At 40.6% G+C, this 18,605-nt stretch overlaps 2 protein-coding genes across 6 annotated transcripts in view; one reads left to right on the top strand and one right to left on the bottom strand.

The window, feature by feature from the left end:
* The window catches only part of aasdh (aminoadipate-semialdehyde dehydrogenase), a 15,498-nt gene extending 3,373 nt beyond the window's left edge, over positions 1–12,125 (bottom strand). The window contains exons 1-13 of one of the 4 annotated variants that reach the window (XM_053614582.1): positions 11,661–12,125; positions 10,930–11,050; positions 8,920–9,233; positions 8,528–8,720; positions 7,429–7,673; positions 7,082–7,188; positions 5,675–5,853; positions 5,254–5,512; positions 4,882–5,000; positions 2,660–3,476; positions 849–1,012; positions 490–615; positions 81–212 (exon numbers count right to left, since the gene is read on the bottom strand). In XM_053614582.1, the coding sequence (XP_053470557.1) occupies positions 81–212; positions 490–615; positions 849–1,012; positions 2,660–3,476; positions 4,882–5,000; positions 5,254–5,512; positions 5,675–5,853; positions 7,082–7,188; positions 7,429–7,673; positions 8,528–8,720; positions 8,920–9,233; positions 10,930–11,050; positions 11,661–11,902 (3,018 nt within the window). In that variant the 5' untranslated portion in view covers positions 11,903–12,125. Of the gene's footprint in view, positions 1–70; positions 213–489; positions 616–848; positions 1,013–2,659; positions 3,477–4,881; positions 5,001–5,253; positions 5,513–5,674; positions 5,854–7,081; positions 7,189–7,428; positions 7,674–8,527; positions 8,721–8,919; positions 9,234–10,929; positions 11,051–11,660 lie in introns of those variants that run through there. The other 3 variants (XM_053614583.1, XM_053614584.1, XM_053614585.1) reach the window with 3 other exon arrangements.
* si:dkeyp-117h8.4 (uncharacterized protein LOC572032 homolog) lies at positions 12,069–18,605 on the top strand. 2 transcript variants are annotated; one of them, XM_053614590.1, is made up of 10 exons: positions 12,069–12,278; positions 12,493–12,559; positions 13,778–13,830; positions 14,508–14,535; positions 14,645–14,718; positions 15,016–15,079; positions 15,220–16,814; positions 16,907–16,973; positions 18,241–18,292; positions 18,408–18,605. In XM_053614590.1, the coding sequence occupies exons 1-10, from the start codon at positions 12,165–12,167 to the stop codon at positions 18,445–18,447; spliced, it is 2,154 nt and encodes a 717-aa protein (XP_053470565.1). In that variant the 5' UTR covers positions 12,069–12,164; the 3' UTR covers positions 18,448–18,605. The 2 variants fall into 2 exon arrangements, with proteins under 2 accessions (XP_053470565.1, XP_053470566.1); XM_053614591.1 differs by having other exon boundaries at positions 12,149–12,278; positions 12,509–12,559.

Here is an 18,605-nt window from a genome sequence, read left to right as displayed (position 1 = left end):
GCAGATCATAATCTTTCTATACTTTACTGCATGTTTGTTCACACCTGTTTAACTACAGCCCCTACTGTACCTTCTCTTACCACATTTCCATCATGGCTTAATGCACTGATGTGTCCATTCACTGAACCAATGCAGACGCAGGAGTCAGAACAGGAAGGGGAGGAGAAAAACGGAACATCAGTGGAATATGTCCACAAGACTTTACCACTGTCCTATAAAACAAACACACACAAAAAAATGAAATAACATTTATACTTCAAAAAGTCAAAATCAGAATCCGATTTCTGAGAGGGCAATGCTGGAATTAGACATAATTTCATCTGTAATTCAAACTAACAGGTCATCTCTTTTAAAGGATAAAACTATATCAGCATGATCTGTTTATAGTACATATGAAGGGGTATGTTACAATGCTAATAAACCTTACTATCCACAGGTTGAAAGGCAACTCTGTTTTTCTGCTATATAGAAAGAAGGTCCAATACTTACTGGACTGAGGCAATGGAGCTGCCCCCTTAGTGTGGCCGAATATAGCCGCCTGGGACAGGAGTGGACACACGGGGAAGAAAACACCGCACCACCTCCACAATAGTATTTCCATACACAACGCTTCACCTGAAACACACACATACCTTACACACAAGATCTCTGCTGACTGTGCATATTGAGTTCTGCAGGCAATCAAAATGAAACATTGTATACAGAAAATAAATAGGTTTTTTAAATTCTGGATTTGAACCCCCAACCCTGGAGGTGTGAGACAAATGTGCTAACCACTAAGCCACCATGCCCGCCTTGAGAACACTAATATTTACTAAAATGTAATGGGTTGATTGAGTAGTCTTTACCAATGGTTCTAATGCATAGACAAATCCATCATGGGACCCGATGATAAACAGTCCAGTCTGAGAGTCTACAGCAGGAGAACTCTTCACTGCATCTCCTGTCTTAAACACCCAGCACGTCTGCCCCGAGTCCACGCTCAGAAAATACACCTGCCCATCATAACACCCTGAGAACAGAGGTTTGGCATTGGACTATCAACAGTAATGGTAGGTATTCACTCACACCTAATACTAGCATTTCTGTGAAATCTGTCAGCTACAATCAAAATTATCTGACCCCCAGTGTAAATCAGGTTTATTGTCAAAATTTACAGACTCAGCTGTTTGCAATGAACAAATCAAACGAAAGCAATTAAAATAATCAATCTGAAAATCCATCACAAATAATCCATCACAGTCACCTGACTTGAACCCCATAGAAAATCTCCGGTGGGATTTGAAGAAGGCAGTTGCAGCATGTAAACCCAAGAATATTACTGAACTGGAGGCCATTGCTCATGAGGAACGGGCTAAGATTCCTCAGGAACACTGCCAGAAGCTGTGCATCTCATTTGCAGCAGGTCATAACAGCAAACTCGTGCTCTTCTAAGTACTAAAAATGCTTGCCATGAAGGGGTTGAATAATTTTGAAACTGGAGAAATCATTATAAGTTGCATTTTCAGTTGAATTTGGGGAAACCACTTGAAGCATTCGTTGTGTTGAACTATTTCAATCGCTTTTGTTTGATTTGTTCATTGCAAACAGCTGAAAGTCTGTTTTGCAATGGGGGTTGAATCATTTTGGCTGCAACTGTAAAGAATGCATGTCTAAACAAATTAATAATCAACGTCTCCAAAATTAATCGGCTTGTAGCGGTTCCCTTAACCCTCCAGTTTGCTCTACTGACAACAATACATACTTAACAATAGATGTACTCTTGATTTTATTATTATTATTTTTGTTTTTTAAATAAAATTTAAAACACTATTTACTCATTTTTAATTATTATTTATATTTGCTTTAATATAAAAAATTATATTATATATGTATCTAAATCTATCTACATACATCTATATCTAAATATATAATTTGCAATGTTCGTTAAATATCTCTTACAACATACTCTATTGGTAATGGAAACAAAAAATACATTCCTCCAGATTCACAGCAGTACGAGTACAAATACAAAATTAGTGGAAATTAGTGATATGTTTCATACTGACAAACGCCATCATTTAATTGGTTACTATGAGGTCAAAAAAATTCTCTTCAATAGAAACATGTTTAACCCTAATTTATTGAGCTTCATAAAATTGAATTATGAAGTTAATTTTTGACGAACAGAATATTAGGGGCAAACCATCAAAAGAAAATTAAGCCCTCATTTTAAACTACATGATGTCCCAAAAGTCTCCATATACAGGGGACTATGTATTCCAGCACCACATAGGTTTTGCCTTCGTCAGTGGATGTTCGTGGACGTCCACTTCTCAGTTGGTCCGCATCACTTCCTATTTGTCTTTTTGAATTTGTTTATAAGTTTGGCGACAGTGTCGTGTGTGAAGTGCTCGCATTGTTTCCTGTTACAGTCCATCACAACCTTGCGACAGCTTTCCAATCCAGCCATGAGAATGATTTCAATATATTCTTCTTTTGTCAAAGGCGTTCTTAAAGGCTATCTGAAAAAAAAAATCTAATATAAACCAAGTATGAAAAATTTCGGAAGACATTTTGCTAAAACGCATCAATTTCCCCAATGTATGGAAGCTTCTGGGACACCCTGTAGAACATAAGAGATGGAAAAACCTTGCAATACTAATTTCTAATTACAAACCTAATGCCACCAGGGTTCCACATTTAGAAACAGCAGCAGAAGATTCCAGTCGGTCCCCTAGCACACGCTCCCACACCACCTCACCATTGCTCTGGTCCAGAGCCTGCAGTCTGTGCGAGTGAGAGCCAATAAACACTGTCGTTCGCTCAGGACCAACCAGTAGCACTGGTGAAGCGTCCACACATCTGCCCGTGTCAGAACTCCAACAGACCTGCAGGCCCAGGGGTTGGTGGTCTTTTGTAATGCCTGGTTGTAAAGTAATACCACTTCCTGAGTTACAGTGATGACTTTGTCCATCCCCAGATGGAATGTCTCTGCTAACGTGCATGATGTCTGTGGCTCTTCCAGAAGAACTGTTCGTGGTGGTCAGACTTGGTTTGCTTATAGATAATGGGCTGAGTTCTGCACTCTGATAATTCTCTTGTAAATAATCCCAAAATACAACATCTCCAGCTCTACGAACAACTACAAATCTCATAGTGCTTCTCTCTGAGGACACCACAGGTGGCAAAATCACCTCAGGGTCAAAGTTTGAGTCAACTTCTGTGTGGTACCTCTTAGATGGAACAACAGACGCAGAACTTTCGGGTTGTCTCTTGCCTGTCGTCTTGATAGGATTTTGGTGGGTTGCTGTGATGTGTTTCAGGACATCTGAAAAAGAGCCGTCTAGAATGACCTCCAGCAGACCCGCAGAAGCGGTTTCCATAGTAACAGTGATGTAATCGAAGAGGCGTAGCGCTTGTAGAGAATCCCCACCGCTTAACATGAAGTGGGCATCGTCTGCGACAACACCATCATCACAAAGACCTAGACTCTCCTACCACACACACACACACACACACACACACACACAAACACACACCCTGAAATCAAAGCTTTATTTTTTTTAACCTTAGTCATACTATGCAAGATTAAACTGTATTCTTCACATAAAAGATACAATTATCAACATCATCTGATTTTTTGTCCAGGTCACCCAAAACACACTAGTTGGAAAAAATGATTGCAGACGGTGGGGGTGTGGATTAAGAGGAGTGTAGTAGGAAGGTACAGTACAATCCACCAAGAGCTGGAATGAGGCCTTCAGTGCCAGAGTACAGGGGAGGCAGGCCATTTCCCAATTGGAGGTGACATGCTGAGTGCTAACAGGGGTACACATCATGGATATGGTGGATTGAGGCTGCTTTTAGACCCTGATCCACCAAGGCCAGATTCAAGATGTGGCACTGGATAGTGGCTAGGAGGTGAAGGTGAGGTGAATTCCTAATACACTTATATTCTGGTGCCACTCCAAAGACCAAAAGCATAGAATATCAATGCTAGTCAGTCCTTGCCTTTCCCAACCAGTAACTTTAGGTACAGATTAGCCAAGGTTTAGGCCCCTGGTGATCTAGCAGCTAGGAGCTCATGCTCTCATCGCCGCAGCCTGGGTTCGATTCCCGGGCAGGGGACCAACCCAGCCACTGGTACTCTCAATGCCTGTTCCAAGCCCGGATAAAATGGGACAGTTGCGTCAAGAAGGGCGTCCGGCATAAAACCTGTGCCAAATCAAACATGTGGATGGTTGATTTAGGACTGGGTCTGTCCTGACCAGTAAAAGAGCAGACACTGTTCTGGGTACATCACACAGTGCTGACAGAGAGGAGGGGATAATGGAGTCAAGCAGGACGTTCCCATCACTCCCGAGTCCCCCTGCAGAGTTACCTTTGGTTGACTTGCACAATTGCAACTTCAAACAGGTGGCAACAATCGATGGAGAGAATGTCATGCTTTTCTATGCAATTCATTATAACTAGCCGAGCACCGGGAGCTAGATAAAACACTACACTTAATGGCTTGTTTCTGATGTACATCAATGGTGTGCGTCTTGCTGTGAAGGTCAGCTGCCGAATCCATCAGCTCATCACCCCAAACTGGCCGGAGTGCCCCATTTCCCCTTATCGGCATCCGTTTCAAAATAATTATGGAGTATGGCTCTCTATAAGCCATCTGACTGGTCGGCACGAGGGTATTTCTTCATATCAGAATACAAACGCAAAACATCATGTTGTCTTTAACAGCTCTTTCCCTAAGCCTTCCTGAGAACTTGCTTGTTTAACGCACAAATATGCGATATGTACGATGCTAAGTTTGTCTAGTTCTGCATGTAATTTGATATTCTCAAGATTTTTCTTCAGAAGTATTTGGTTAGTCATCCAAGCAATAAGCAATAATGCTCATACCTTCCATAGTGCCTGTAGTCTTTCTCTCAAAGTCTCCATGTCGCCAGTTCTAGTGTGCTTACCGCTACCCTCTCTCTGTCTCTCGTACATCCTCATCAGCTTCTCCATATCCACTTTACCTATTGAATTCACAATTCAAGACAAGTTTTAGAGAGAGAGAGAGAGAGAGAAAGAGAGAGAGACTGTTGTGCTAGGGTTATTGGTCATCAGTGTTACAAATGAACAAAGCCACAACTTGTTACAACAAAATATGTTCCAGCTATGCACTGGTGATTTTAATAAGGTGTGAGGGTTTGGGGTTTTTTTTTCCTACATGATGCATGCTTCAGGCCTACTGATTTGTGATACAAACAGGGAAAAAGCACACTGTACCATGATTAGTGAGTGGCAGGGCAGGAACCAATAATACAGTATCTGGAATGCTGTGATTGGGCACAAGTTGAGACAGTCCTTGAAGCACTTCCATCTCTAGAGCTCTGGAGGAAACGCGGGAGTCTTCAGAGTCCTTAGTGGAGCTGTGTTCAGAGGACACGGTTCTTGTGTCAATTTTGGGCACCACAAAGGCCACCAATCTGCTGCTCTTGTGCAAACCCACCACAACACCTTCTACCTGAGGCAAGCTTTCCATGGCCTGGCATAGCCAGATAGAACAAACGAGACAAAACACAGCCAGAAGATTAGACAGACTGATGAATGCTTTGCTCCTTCCAGGAAGCTCAGAATCCTTAGTTGACACCGATATGTTCTCAAGATCATCAGCCCAGGTAAGCGGCATAAGGAAAGAGGCACCCACCTGTTGTAAGGCATCCAGGTGTAGCACCTGACCATGCCGTTTGACCAGCCGGTCCTTTCTACCCAAGTAATAGAGGTTCGAGTTCTGCACCATCACCCAGTCCCCTGTAGCACGCATCACTCCTTTCATCGCAGCAGTCATCGTCTCATTGTCTAGCAAGCATACTCTCTCCTGACCACCTACAATATAGTTCAAATACATAATTCAATTCTTCACTCTGTACCATGCACAAGTGAAAGCACTTATTCAACACTGAGACTTTTTAAGCTTTAAGTTATACCAATACAGAGACACAGATATTGCTAACAAGAACATCCTAGCAGGCAGGAAGAACAAGTAGAACTTGAAGGGGCTGCCTCTGACGCCAATAAGTTTAATCCTTCGTTTACAAATATGTATGGTTGAAATACCCTTAAATATACTTCATATTAGAAGCAAGCTATTAAAGAAAAATCATATCGACATTTGACCTTGCTGTGACCATGATCCTGTTCAGATCAGTTCCGAAATCTCATCAGTTCATCTGCTGCTTACAATAATTCCATATAAAGCCAACAAACATTCAACTAGTTCTTGAGATATTGTCCTAATGAGAATCTCAGACAGACGGAAAACCCGAAAACAATGCCTCCAACACCTAGTAGCAGAGGCATAAAAAAACCCTGAATTTTACTGACACTCATTTCGACAAAGAAATGGGACTTGAAATTACAACCTTCTAATCAATTAGTAGGTAGTAGGACATAAAATTAAACTATACGGTATTTATAAAAATATGCAGCCCTTTTTTTTTTAAGCTTTTAAGTTTTATACTTTTTTTTTACTGACATAAAACAAGAACAATACAAACAGAGCCAAATATTACAGATAGGGCTGGGCGATATATCGAGATAATATCGATATCGTGATAAATGATTACACGATACACTTTTCTGAGATTTCGTTGGTAAAGTGATTTTTTTTATGGCTTTATTAATTACAAATTAAACGGTACTGAACAGATGCTGTTGATTTTACATAGTTTTTTAAACTTAATCTTCTTTGTCTATGTAGGCATTAAAGAAAAGTATCGTCAAACTCAGTTTAACGGTTTTTTGTTTATTGTCACAAAACCTAGATTTGCAAATTCACAGGTCAACATTCTTCTAGATAAAGTTGGCGCAAAGCAAATGTGTTGTTGATATTTGTATCTTTTCCCCCTTCAGTGAATTGGCTTTTTCCACCAGGTCATGGTCTGTCCGTTCATAGTCAGTCTGACCGCTACTTTAGCATAAAAAAGCAGGAAAGCATGGTTTTCAAGTGGCTCCCGTATCCTTGTAGCAAGGAGTAAATGCTATACACAGTTGTGTGTTAGGAAGACTAAAACATTTGACCTATTATTATTATTATTATTATTATTATTATTACCTATGAAGACCTGTCCCTCTCCTTCAGTGACCAGACGTCCATTCTCATCTCTTACTTCCACAGCAGTGTCCATGAGGGGTTCCCCCAGAGGCACAGATCCACTGTCCCTTTCAAACATGACACTCTAAATTACCCACAATGCACTTCACGAAATACAATTTCAGACTGTGTATCTCAAAATGTACTTTGTACCTTGTTCAGAACTTTTACTTACCTTTCTAATACATTTTAAAATAGAACTCTACAAGCACAGGGAAACTTCCAAGCGTCCACAAACAGAAACGTGTAGCAACTATTTAAAATGAGCACACTCGTGTAGTAAATGTCAGAGGTCAAGTATCACTCACATGTGGTCTGAGGAGAGGAGATCTGAGTCTGGCAGCTTGTAGCAACAAGCCCAGCACGAAACTTCTGTGGTGCCGTAGAGATTATAAATACGCGTCTTGTTCCCTGCTTGTTTCCAGCTGTTGAGGAGAAATAGCGATGGACATACCTCTCCTCCCAAAGCCAACACCCTCAACGAGGAGCCTGCACTGAGTATCTCCTCCTGCAGGACACGTCCCCCAAAGCGCCGCAGTAGAGTCGGGGTGGACTGATGAACAAGCAAGACAAAAGGAGAATTGAATCTAGTAAATGCAGCCACGTTGAACAAAATGAGTAATCGCTTTGTTGCTTGCAGAGACTGACAATATCAACAGAACAAGCTGCAAATAATACCGCTAATGCTGTGCTATTTATTCTGATTAACGCAAGATGAAAAACACAGGACCAAACATATCAAACAAATAGAAAATGTGTTGTTTTAGAACATTTTTACATTACTGCATAGCCTGATAATAATAAATACAGTAATATTACTTCTACTACTACTACTACTAATAAGAGATAGCATCAATCTGATACCCAGTAACAGTATCAAGGTAATACCAGCAAAAAACTGTGGATCGGATATCAACTGTGGATCAGAAAACATATCGGATCCTGTGACAAATGGCAAAGTTTGGAATTGGATTTGGAACATTTTTTTTTTGGAACTGGAAATGTTTACATATAAACAGACCTGACTCTTTTTTCTTTTGTTAGGATTGATTTTAATATATTTATAATTTTCTATATTCATTATATTTATACTGAAAGCGGTTTTTATGTGAAAAAGTCAGCTTTAAATAATAAAAATAAATAAATAAAGGAAAAAAGCAGTTTTTAAAGAAAACTATATCAGATGTGCATCAATATCGGCTGGCACTCACGGTTTCACCAACAGTATCGTGGGGAAAAAAACAGTACTTTCTTGCCACCTCAGAAAAATCTTTGGAAATATCAGCTGAAGTTTTTTTTTTTTTTTTTACATTTTTATTTATTTATTTATTTATTTATTTGCTTCAACCAACACTAGCTTAGTTCAAGCATCAGTAAATCACTGAAATGTTCCTTATAGACATATACCTGTAAAATTGTGGTGGCGTTTCGTCTAAACAACACATTGGCTAGTCTGCTAGGCATCCTTTTCACAGCTGAGGGAACCATCAGAAGACAAGCTCCAGAAGACAGGGCCAAAAACATCTCCACCACTGAAGGGTCAAAGGTTAAAGGTGATGCTAGGAACACAACATCCTCAGGGGTCACCTGAAATAAAGAGCTGAAGAGATCATAACTTAAGCAACTCATGGTATCACTGCACATTTTCACAAACTTATACAATATTAAAACTGATTGAATTTAACACTGGAAGTCCTTAAAAAACAGACAACATGCCAAAATAATTAACTTATGTAAAGATTTATGTTAAAGCTCTCAACTGCTTCAATTAGGTGTTAAATATAGAGCTGTAGACTCACCTGAGATGTACTATATTAGGCACAATACACTTGTGTGGAACTTTAACTATTTTAGGAAGCCCTGTTGTTCCAGATGTGTGCAGAACATATGCTAACTCTTCTGCCTGGTGTTCCTTTCCAGGATCATCAGCACCGGGAGGCTGCCTTTCCTCCTGCTGTGTCTTTAACGTCGGATTATCTTCCATCAGCCGGCTGTTGCTTACTTCAGCTGACAACAGCGAATTTCTGTGAAGCTTTACTAAAGTAAGCTTATGTTCTGACCAGGCTGCAAACACTTCAATTGACAATGAACCAGAAAAGGCACTCTGGAATTGCTGGACAGAAAGAAAAAGGAAGGGAAAAACCTGTAAAAATGCACATTAAAAGTAAAATCTGCTTTCAGGATGTTTGTAGTTGTTCATACAAGGGTGAGATTAAAAAAAGTGTTAAAGCAACTATTATTTGAATATTTATTCAATGCATGTACAGTCCCCTCCAAAAGTATCAGAACAGCAAGACCAATTTTTTTTTTTTTTTTTTGCTATACACTGAAGACATTTGGGTTTGTGATCAAAAGATGAATATGAGATGATAGATCACAATTTCAGCTTTCATTTCCTCATATTTACATCTAGATGTATTAAACAACTTAGAACATGGCACTTTTTGTAGCAGACCACCCAATCTGTAGGAGAGCACCTAAAATGCTTCTACAATCATAAGTTACATCATCAGTAAAGATTAGTGAGCCTGTTCCAGAAGCAGCCATGCAAGCCCAAACCATGACACTACCTCCACCATGTTTCACAAATGAGGTTGTATGTTTTGGATCATGAGCAGCTCCTTTATTTCTCCCCACTTTGGCCTTTCCATCATTTTAGTAGAGGTTAATCTTGGTTCCAGAAAGTTTGTGGCTCATCTCTGTATTTCTTTGCGAATTCCAATCTGGTTTTCTGATTCTTACTGCTGACGAGTTTCTATCTTGTGAATCTGGTTTCTATCTTGTGGTATGGCCTGTATATTTCTGCTCTCAAAGTCTTCTTTGAACGGTAGATTGTGAGACCTTCACCCCTGCCCTGTAGAGGTTGTTCATGAATTCACTGACTGTTGTTTTGGGGATTTACTTCACAGCTCTAACAATGTTTCTGCCATCGACTGCTGTTGTTTTCCTTGGCCGACCTGTTCAGCATCTGGTTGTTAGTACACCAGTGGTTTCTTTCTTTTTCAGGACATTCCAAATAGTTGTATTGGCTATGCCCAATGTTTGTGCAATGCCTCTGATAGATTTTCCCTCTTTTCTCAGCATCACAATGGCTTGCTTTTCTCCCATAAACAGCTCTCTGGTCTTCATGTCAGTTTAACCTTTTTAACAACAAATGCAGTCTTCACAGGCAAAGCCCAGGGCTCAAACCAAGAGTAGACATTCAGAGCTATTAATTCTTTAAACATTCAATTTAACAGGGCACACCTAGGTAACAAGAGACAACTATTAGTCACATGTTCCAATATTTCTGATCACTTGAAAAATGGGTGCATGCAAAACAAAATGTGCCGTGTTCGGAGTTGATTAACAAACATCTAGAAATTCTGATCTCTCACCTATCGTCTCATATTCATCTTTTTATCTCAAATCGAAATGTCTTCAGTGTATATCAGAAACAAAAAAACTGTCCTTGCCGTTCCAATACTTTAGGAGGGGACTGTATGTGCGAATGTATGTGGTGTATGCATGCATTTTGTCTACACCAACCACTCACATGAGCTAAACTAATATTTTTCGTTGCATCTCATCCAAAGGATAGCATTTTAGCCAAATGAAAGCATCATGTAAATGATGACACTAGCCATAATTCAGTGTAATACAGCTATTACACTACAGTAAAGGAGTTGATGTGTGAACAAGTGGCTTGAGATATCATCAATGCTAAAATGCTCAGAAAGTACCTTTCCTGTTAGTTTCACTGTAGTTAGTTATACTTTAAGAGAAATAGCTGAAATATCAACTTGCTATTCTCTAAAGAGAATTAATACCTGCAGCAAAGTGCTCTGTATCAAGCAGAACTTCAACTGACATCTGTCCATTATTCTCATGGTAAGCAGAGGTGGTGAGACTGGGTCCAGAGGAACATAGGCAGCAGGCACCTGCAGGACACTGACCAGTGAAGAGACTGTGACTTGGTGAGAAACTGAAGCAATAATGTGCTATGGCTGCAATATAGAAGTGCGGCTCAGCATGCCGTTTGCACTATATGGCCAAAAGTATGTGGACACCTGACCATTACACCCACATGTGCTTGATGAATATACCATTCCAGATTTATCCCCCCCCCTCTTTGCTGTTATAATAACCTCCACTCTTCTGGGAAGGTTTTCAACTAGATTTTGGAGCATGGCTGTGGGGATTTGTGTTCATTCATCTACAAGAGCATTAGTGAGATCAGGCACTGATGTTAAGAAGTGAGGACGTCTGGGGTGCAGTCAGTGTTCCAGTTCATCCCAAAGGTTTTGAGGTCAGGACTCTGTGCAGGACACTTGAATTCTTCTACATCAACACACTATGTCTTCACGGAGCTCGCTTTGTGCACAGGGGCATTGTCATGCTGGAACAGGTTTGGGCCTCTTACTTCCAGTGAAGAGAAAGGGAAGACATCCTATACTACTGTGTACTTCCAACAACAGTTTGGGGAAGAACCACATCTAGGTATGATGCTCAGGTGTGCACATACGTTTGACCATACAGTGTATCAGACAAACTTACATACCCAAAGATCCAGACAGGGAGGAAGATGCTCACATCACAGAACACACCGAGAACACGTGCATTCTCCCCTACTGATCCCTGCAGATGTCTGCATAGCTCGTTCCCTAACGCTGCGAGCTGATGATAGGTCAGGCAGGTAGCACGCGATGCGCCGGTGTCGAAGATGGCAGCGGTTTTATCGCCGTGATTAACAGCAGCCTCGCGCACCATCGCGTGCAAACTCTTCATGTCTACGCTGTTCATCCGCCGCTATCAAGTTCATAAATTAATAAAACAGTTCGTATTTACAGTGAACCAAAACATCAGAACGCTCGGACCAGCTCCAAAACATCGCGTCGCGCAAAAATGACGTAATGACGTTTCCTCCAATCCGCCAATCAACACGAGCCATTTTACATCGGGGGGAAATTTGAAAAATTGTACTGATTAGCGAGTGATGCTAATATTAACTCTGCTACTGAAGCGGGTCATATCTCTTTAATTTGGCGAGTTATATCCTTTTGAAATGGAGCACCATCACGGCCAGTCTGACCCGAATCAAAACAGTGACCTGAATTTTGACCAGTTCAAGAAAAACGGCGAGACGTTCAGAAACACGATGGAGCGGATTTTTCAAAAAGTGAGTAGCTTTCTCCTGGCTAACGTTAGCTAGCCATCTTCCCTAGTAGCTAGCTACGATATTTAACTAAAATGAACTTATTAGCTAACCTACCTAATCACACACTAGTTACGAGCTTAGCTTAATATATTTAATAACGTTAAGAGTGTTACTGCTGTACACGGTTACAGGCGAAACTGACGTCTTTATAAACAATAACAATAATCTCTTTCAGTACTCGAATTTATCAGATCCAGGACCTGATGTCTGTCTGAAAACGATGACCTTCATATCTGGGAAAGGTGAGAGAATATTTTCAGTGCCGCTCTATAGATGTTAGATTTTTTTTATAGCAGTGGAACCCACCTTTACTAACTATTTAGTTGGGCAATATATCGATATAATGTTGATATCGTGATGAATGATTACGCGATACATTTTCCCCTGGGATATTGTTAGTATGTTTTGTTTTTGCATTTTTAATAATTACAAGTTAAATGGTACTGAATGGATGCAGTTGATTTTGATGTAATTACAAAAATCCCCTGATCACATTTTGTCTTCATAGGCATTAAAGAAAAGTATAATCAAAAGTGGGGTTTTTTGTGTTTATTTTACTACTGTTCTGTTAGCTAAATTATATATTGTGATGCGCGTCATGTATCGTAGAAACGTCCTCAAGTATTATGTGATGTTTTTGTCATACGGCCCAGCCCTATTACTAACTAAAGTTATTGTTGAGTTCTTAGTTTGAACAAAATGAGTTTAAACCAAACCTTATAACTAGATAAATAATAATAAGCCCTGTAATTAATTAAACCTTTTTGACTTGTTACACTGTGTGGCTAAAAGTATGTGGACACTCGACTATCGCAGCCACGTGTGGGCCTTCCACAAAGTTTGAAACACCCAATTGTGTAGGATGTCTTTTTATGCTGTAGCATTACAGTTCCCCTGGGAACTAAGCCCCAAACCTGTTCCAGCATGACGATGTCCCAGTGCACAAGGCAAGCTCCATGAAGACATGGTGTGTTAAGGTTGGAGTGGAAGAACTTGAGTGTCCTCCACAGAGTCCTGACCTCAACCCCACTGAACACCTTTGGGATGAGCTGGAACACCGACCGCACCCCAGACCTCCTCACTTCTTAACATCAGTACCTGATCTCACTACTGCTTTTGTAGCTGAATGAAGAAAAAATCCCCACAGCCACGCTCCAAAATCTAGTGGAAAGCCTTCCCAGAAAAATGGAGGATATTATAAAATTAAAGGAGAGACTGCATCTGGAATGGGATGCTCAGGTGTCCACATACTTTTGGCAATCTGAACATAGAATGTTTTAGACAGGAACATACTATATATTGGAATGTTTCAGGAATAAAACCTTCTGTGTTTCAGATTTTAACAATGATCCTAATATTCTAATATTATTCCGGGTCCGGGTGTAAAACGTTGTGAACCTTTTGAAATAGAAGACTGAGTCAGTGTGTGTGTGCATGTCTCAAGCTGTGTTTTTCTGCAGGTTCTGTGCCTTTGAACAGCACCACAGCAGAAAAGGAGCTGCAGCACTTAAGGGTACGAAGAAAACAACTGAAATCACGTAATGCATCTTTAGACCAGGTGTCTGGTTTTGATGGACAAAATGTCATGTTTTTGTTTTGTTTATACCGTGGACATGCTAAGTTTATGGGTCATAATTGAAAGGGCGTGTATTGTAGTAACACAGTTTAAAATGATAATAGGATACTTGGATTAAAAAATCATTTTGTGCTGGACACAGACAAGTCTGACTGTGGACTAACTCGACAATTGATTTGAACACAGACGGTGATGTAAAAAAATGTCATCAAGGTTACATTATACAACATTTTTTTTACATTATACATAATTTTTGTTTTGTTTAAAACCATGTGTGAAGGACATGAACGGTAAACAAAGACGACTTTTCCAACTTGTATGGAAATTTTGCTAGTGGACAGTTCAATCTTGGAAGGAAGTAGTTTGTCTATGATTCACTACCAGCGGTTTTTCTTTTAAAGCTTAAAAACAAACTGGCTTCTGCCTTCCTTCTTTTGTTTTATTTTTATTATTATTATTATTATTATTATTATTATAATTATAATATTAGACTTCTTGCCTAATCTTGGTCACATCAGTGCCTTGGAAAAATCAAGAAGGTTGCACCAGAGTACCAAAGAAAAGACTCTTTATGAATGGTGATGTTTCCTTACATGTGCTCGTTGTTCTTGCAGAATCAGCTCAAAGATCGGCCACTTCAGGGTAAGAAACGTTTTGTTTGGCAGTGTTTTTCTGCATGCTTACAATGAATTGTTTTGCAATTGATAATCCTTTTCACGGCCCATGTTTTCTATTCTGTTTTTTAATCTAGCGTCGGATAGTCCTCAGGAAGAGCGCACCCTCTTGGATCAAGATGTGAGCTCGTCTCTCTCTTCAAGCCGGGTGGTGTGTTTTCTTTTTCTTTTTTTAAACACATTTGTTTATTTATTTATTTATTTAACACACCTTCTCAATTCTCTGTCAGCAAATCATGATGTAAGGATTAATCAGACCTTGTTTTCTTTCTTTCTGGGGTTTCTGTAATATGAGATACAGGTAATACCATTACAATTAGATGAGCTGTACATTGCCAATTAATTTGTTTTACATACATGGATTTATAGATGAGAGTGATGTTCCTGAACAATTGAATAAGTAAATAAAACACTTTCTTTTTTTTTGTCTTGTATTGTCCTATTTCAGATGGACGTAACAATGGCTGATCTTGACTGTTCCATTCAATTGGAAAACGGCAATACCAGCCTGTGTAAGAACTTGCCGTTCCAACCTATACACACATTTCATCAAGCCAGATGTGTTGAGCTGTACATATATGAATACTTATTAAATAAGAGAGGAATTCTGAATACACCCCGTGCAACACTAAGCATGTTGTCTCAAACACAGGGTGTGGCTCTGAGACGTCCCAGCGCTCTCTGAAATCAACAAGCAGTTCTCGTAGCGGCTTGTGGGGCGAGCCATCTCAGCCTGAGGAAGAGGACCGGGATCTGGAACGAACACTAAGCAGCCATGGTGGCACGCTCTTGGACATCTATCCCAGCATGCTGAACCAGATCGGTCAGGCGTACCGACGTCAGCACGTGACTGACGTGGCTAGTGCCGTCTTGCGCAGGTATCATCGCAGGCGCTGGCAGTCTTCCCAGGCGCAGCACCGCAGTCATGGCTTCAACAATACTCATAGTCATACATTGAACAGGACGAGAGAGAGCTCACTCACTGCCCGAAAACCACCCCATGATAACATCACTAACCACCAGAAAAGTAAGTTGAAATATCAGGGATCTTCACCGTGCAAAAGCAAGCCGGACTTTTCACCAGCGAAGAGCATCAGTAATACATCCCTTGTATCCACTGCTTGTTTTTATTCGCCAAGAAGAGATGTGGAGAGCATGACAGGAGTGGAAAACGAGTCCCATTGGACAGACCAACGCTCTGCGAACAGCGAGTTGTTGCATCGCCCTGTACGTGTGCTGGACCTTTCAACGCCTCCGTCTTCCGTTTCTTCTTCCCCTCGTTCTCCATCACCAGATCTCAGCCAGACCTATGTTGTCGAACCTGTCCCTTTGCCAAGATCTCATGGGGTTCCAGTCTCCTCTGCCTGTAGCTCAACCTGGTCGCCATTAAAAATTGCCAGAATGTCATCTCTCGCAAGCCAAAGAGGCAACTCTGTTAATTCCTCACCGTCCTTCTATCGCTCAGGCCTGCACAGGGACCACGTTAATTGTCTCGCTGTTTCCCCACAGAGAGCTTTCAGTGGTCATCTTTCTCAACTAAGGAGTCCTCTAAAGGCCAGAATTAGCCTGGAACACGACCAGAAAACATCTTTTTCCTATCCCAAGCAAGCATTACCTGTGATTCATACCTCCGAGGTGTGCCGATCTTCCAAAGGCCAGAGATACCCATCTCCCCGCAAGCAATTCCCACACCATCAGGAGAATCCCACCAAACAGCTGAAGCGTCAGCCATCCTTCTCTGACCCATCCTCTTCCATCTCTCAGATGCTCAGCAGGCAGATTGATACCGAGTTCATGAGTCTTTATCATCATTTTATCTGTCGCAGCACTAACCCTACATCTTCCTGTCACCTGTGCAAGAGGCAATCAGGGGTCCAAAGTCCTGCTGTGTTCTCCAAGAGCATGTACGCACTCTCTCTAACGCCTGTACGGAGCCGACTAAAGAAGAGACATCGTGAGCCAGAGGTAGTGGAGTCCCTGCGGTTCAAGCGTTTCCGTGAGAGCTGTTCACCGCTCCGGACTAACCAGTGCTGGCCAAAGCAGCAGCAGACAAACAGATATGCGAATACTGCAATGGTGGAGCCAAATGAGGACCAATACACCTGGAACAGGGCTCTTCTCTTGCAGTGTCCTAGCCCGGGATTTCTCAGAGCCATCAGACAGCATCGGAAAAGTACATCAGGAAGCAATGGAAAAGGACCAGGTTCCAGACCGGACCTGCAGACTCAACACTACTCCCCATCTTTGGTAAGACGATGTGTAACGCCACAAAAAAAAGTACGCATTACCTAACGTTGACTTTTGGAATAACCCCCCCCCCATTTCTCATATGTTTGCAGAGAGATTCACTGAGAAGTGATGCAGGAGAATGTCAGAATTTGGACATTTCTGAAGCATATGCAGGCAGTAAGTAACTGGACAGTGGGTATTTCTGTTGGTTTAGCTCTGACTCCTTCACTCTGGATTTCGAATTTAACAGTGCCTTTTAATAGAAGTTTGTGTGAAAGCGTGTTGGATGAATCAAATCGATTTTAAACACAATAACTCCTTTTTAGCAGACCAAAAGTAATGAACAAATAAACATGATCTTAAATAAATAGTCATGATTGTCATGTTTGGTTGCAAATCCTTCGGGTATTCAAACGACTACCTGAAGTCTACGACCTGTAGATGCCACCTCGTGATGCTCTGCCAAGTCTAATGCACTCACTTAGCATTTTAGGGGCTTTTTTTATTGCCTTGAATCTTAGCCATAGAAAGTGAAATTTAGTTCACTTCACTTACCAAAAAAAACAAACATCCAGGACTTTTATCAGTAGACCAGTAGTTGCAGATGTGAGGTTTACATTAATGTGCTATTTCTAATACATTATCATATACAACACATTATAGTAGGCAGATGAAGCTTTCTGAAAAAGTGTCTCTGTAGTGTCTTTACTCTTAAAGTTACAGCTTTACCTGAAGTTTTCCTACATTGGAAAGTCTTCTGGTGGAAAGCTTTGCTGTTTCTTGATACCGTGACAAGCTGCTTTTTTTTTTGGATTTTATTAACTTGAAGACAGAGTACAAGGCTTGTGAAAGCAATTCTGTTTCTATGCAGCTGTTATAACAAGTGATAACAGGAACTAACTAATTTTTGTTTTAAATAGACATTTGACAACATTAAATGTAACAGATAGGATGTCCTTTTTGGGGGATTTTTTCCCTGATTTTTGCCCTAATTTAGTCTTGGCCCAATCCCACCCACAAGTTAAGTACAAAAATGTTGTACTATAGCAGTTGAAAGCTAACTCGTGCATCTTTTTGAACTACTATAGTCCCGGCTACAGATGGCTGTGGTATCATCACGATTTGAGCTCACGATGTCCAGATGATAGCATGGACACCTTTCAAAATGTTTCTAAACAAATAAACAGAAAATTACAAAAATGAAAGAACATTTTGTACACTATGTTAAAAGTCGTTCATGAATTTCCCAATGTGGCTATAAACACATTTTAAAGAATGCTGGTTTCAGCTTAAATCATCGTTAAATTGGATTTATGAATAGATAAAGTATCACGACAAACCAGTAGAAAATAGCAGTATCCAGACTGCTCTGTGTACATCCTGAGACATGATCGCTTGCTTGCTTCCTTTTGTTTACTTTATTTTATTTATTTTTTTTTTACAGCCAGGTCACCAATGAAAACCTCGGATCAACGTAGTGTCTCAGTCTCCCCAAGGTAAAGGCCTACACATTACCCAGCATTCACTGCAATGCTGTTTCTGTATGATGTTGATTTTCATCTCACCTGACTCAATGACCGACTTCTCACCCAACTCAATTTTTACTTTCAGACTGTCAAGGAGGCGACTTCTGTATGGACCCCTCCAATGATCAGCCTTCCCCATTTGCTTGTGATGGTTCATTTAAGGGAAGCCATTACTTTTTTTTCTTTAAATATCTGAAATGTTGCAGTATTTAATTAACATGAAGTTCAGAATGGAAACATTACATTCAACACAGGCTCCAGTGTGTATGTTTTTTTGTCTCAG

Source organism: Ictalurus furcatus, chromosome 25 (genome assembly GCF_023375685.1).
Source record: "Ictalurus furcatus strain D&B chromosome 25, Billie_1.0, whole genome shotgun sequence".
NCBI lineage: Eukaryota > Metazoa > Chordata > Actinopteri > Siluriformes > Ictaluridae > Ictalurus > Ictalurus furcatus.
This window is presented reverse-complemented; position numbering and strand designations above follow the sequence as displayed.

Bases quoted from the DNA above. Each gene is read 5' to 3' on its own strand.
- si:dkeyp-117h8.4 (XM_053614590.1), top strand. From the start codon at position 12,165: ATGGAGCACCATCACGGCCAGTCTGACCCGAATCAAAACAGTGACCTG. The intron at 12,279-12,492 runs GTGAGTAGCTTT...AATCTCTTTCAG, and splicing joins TGGAGCGGATTTTTCAAAAA to TACTCGAATTTATCAGATCC. The intron at 16,974-18,240 runs GTAAGTAACTGG...TTTTTTTTACAG, and splicing joins TTCTGAAGCATATGCAGGCA to CCAGGTCACCAATGAAAACC.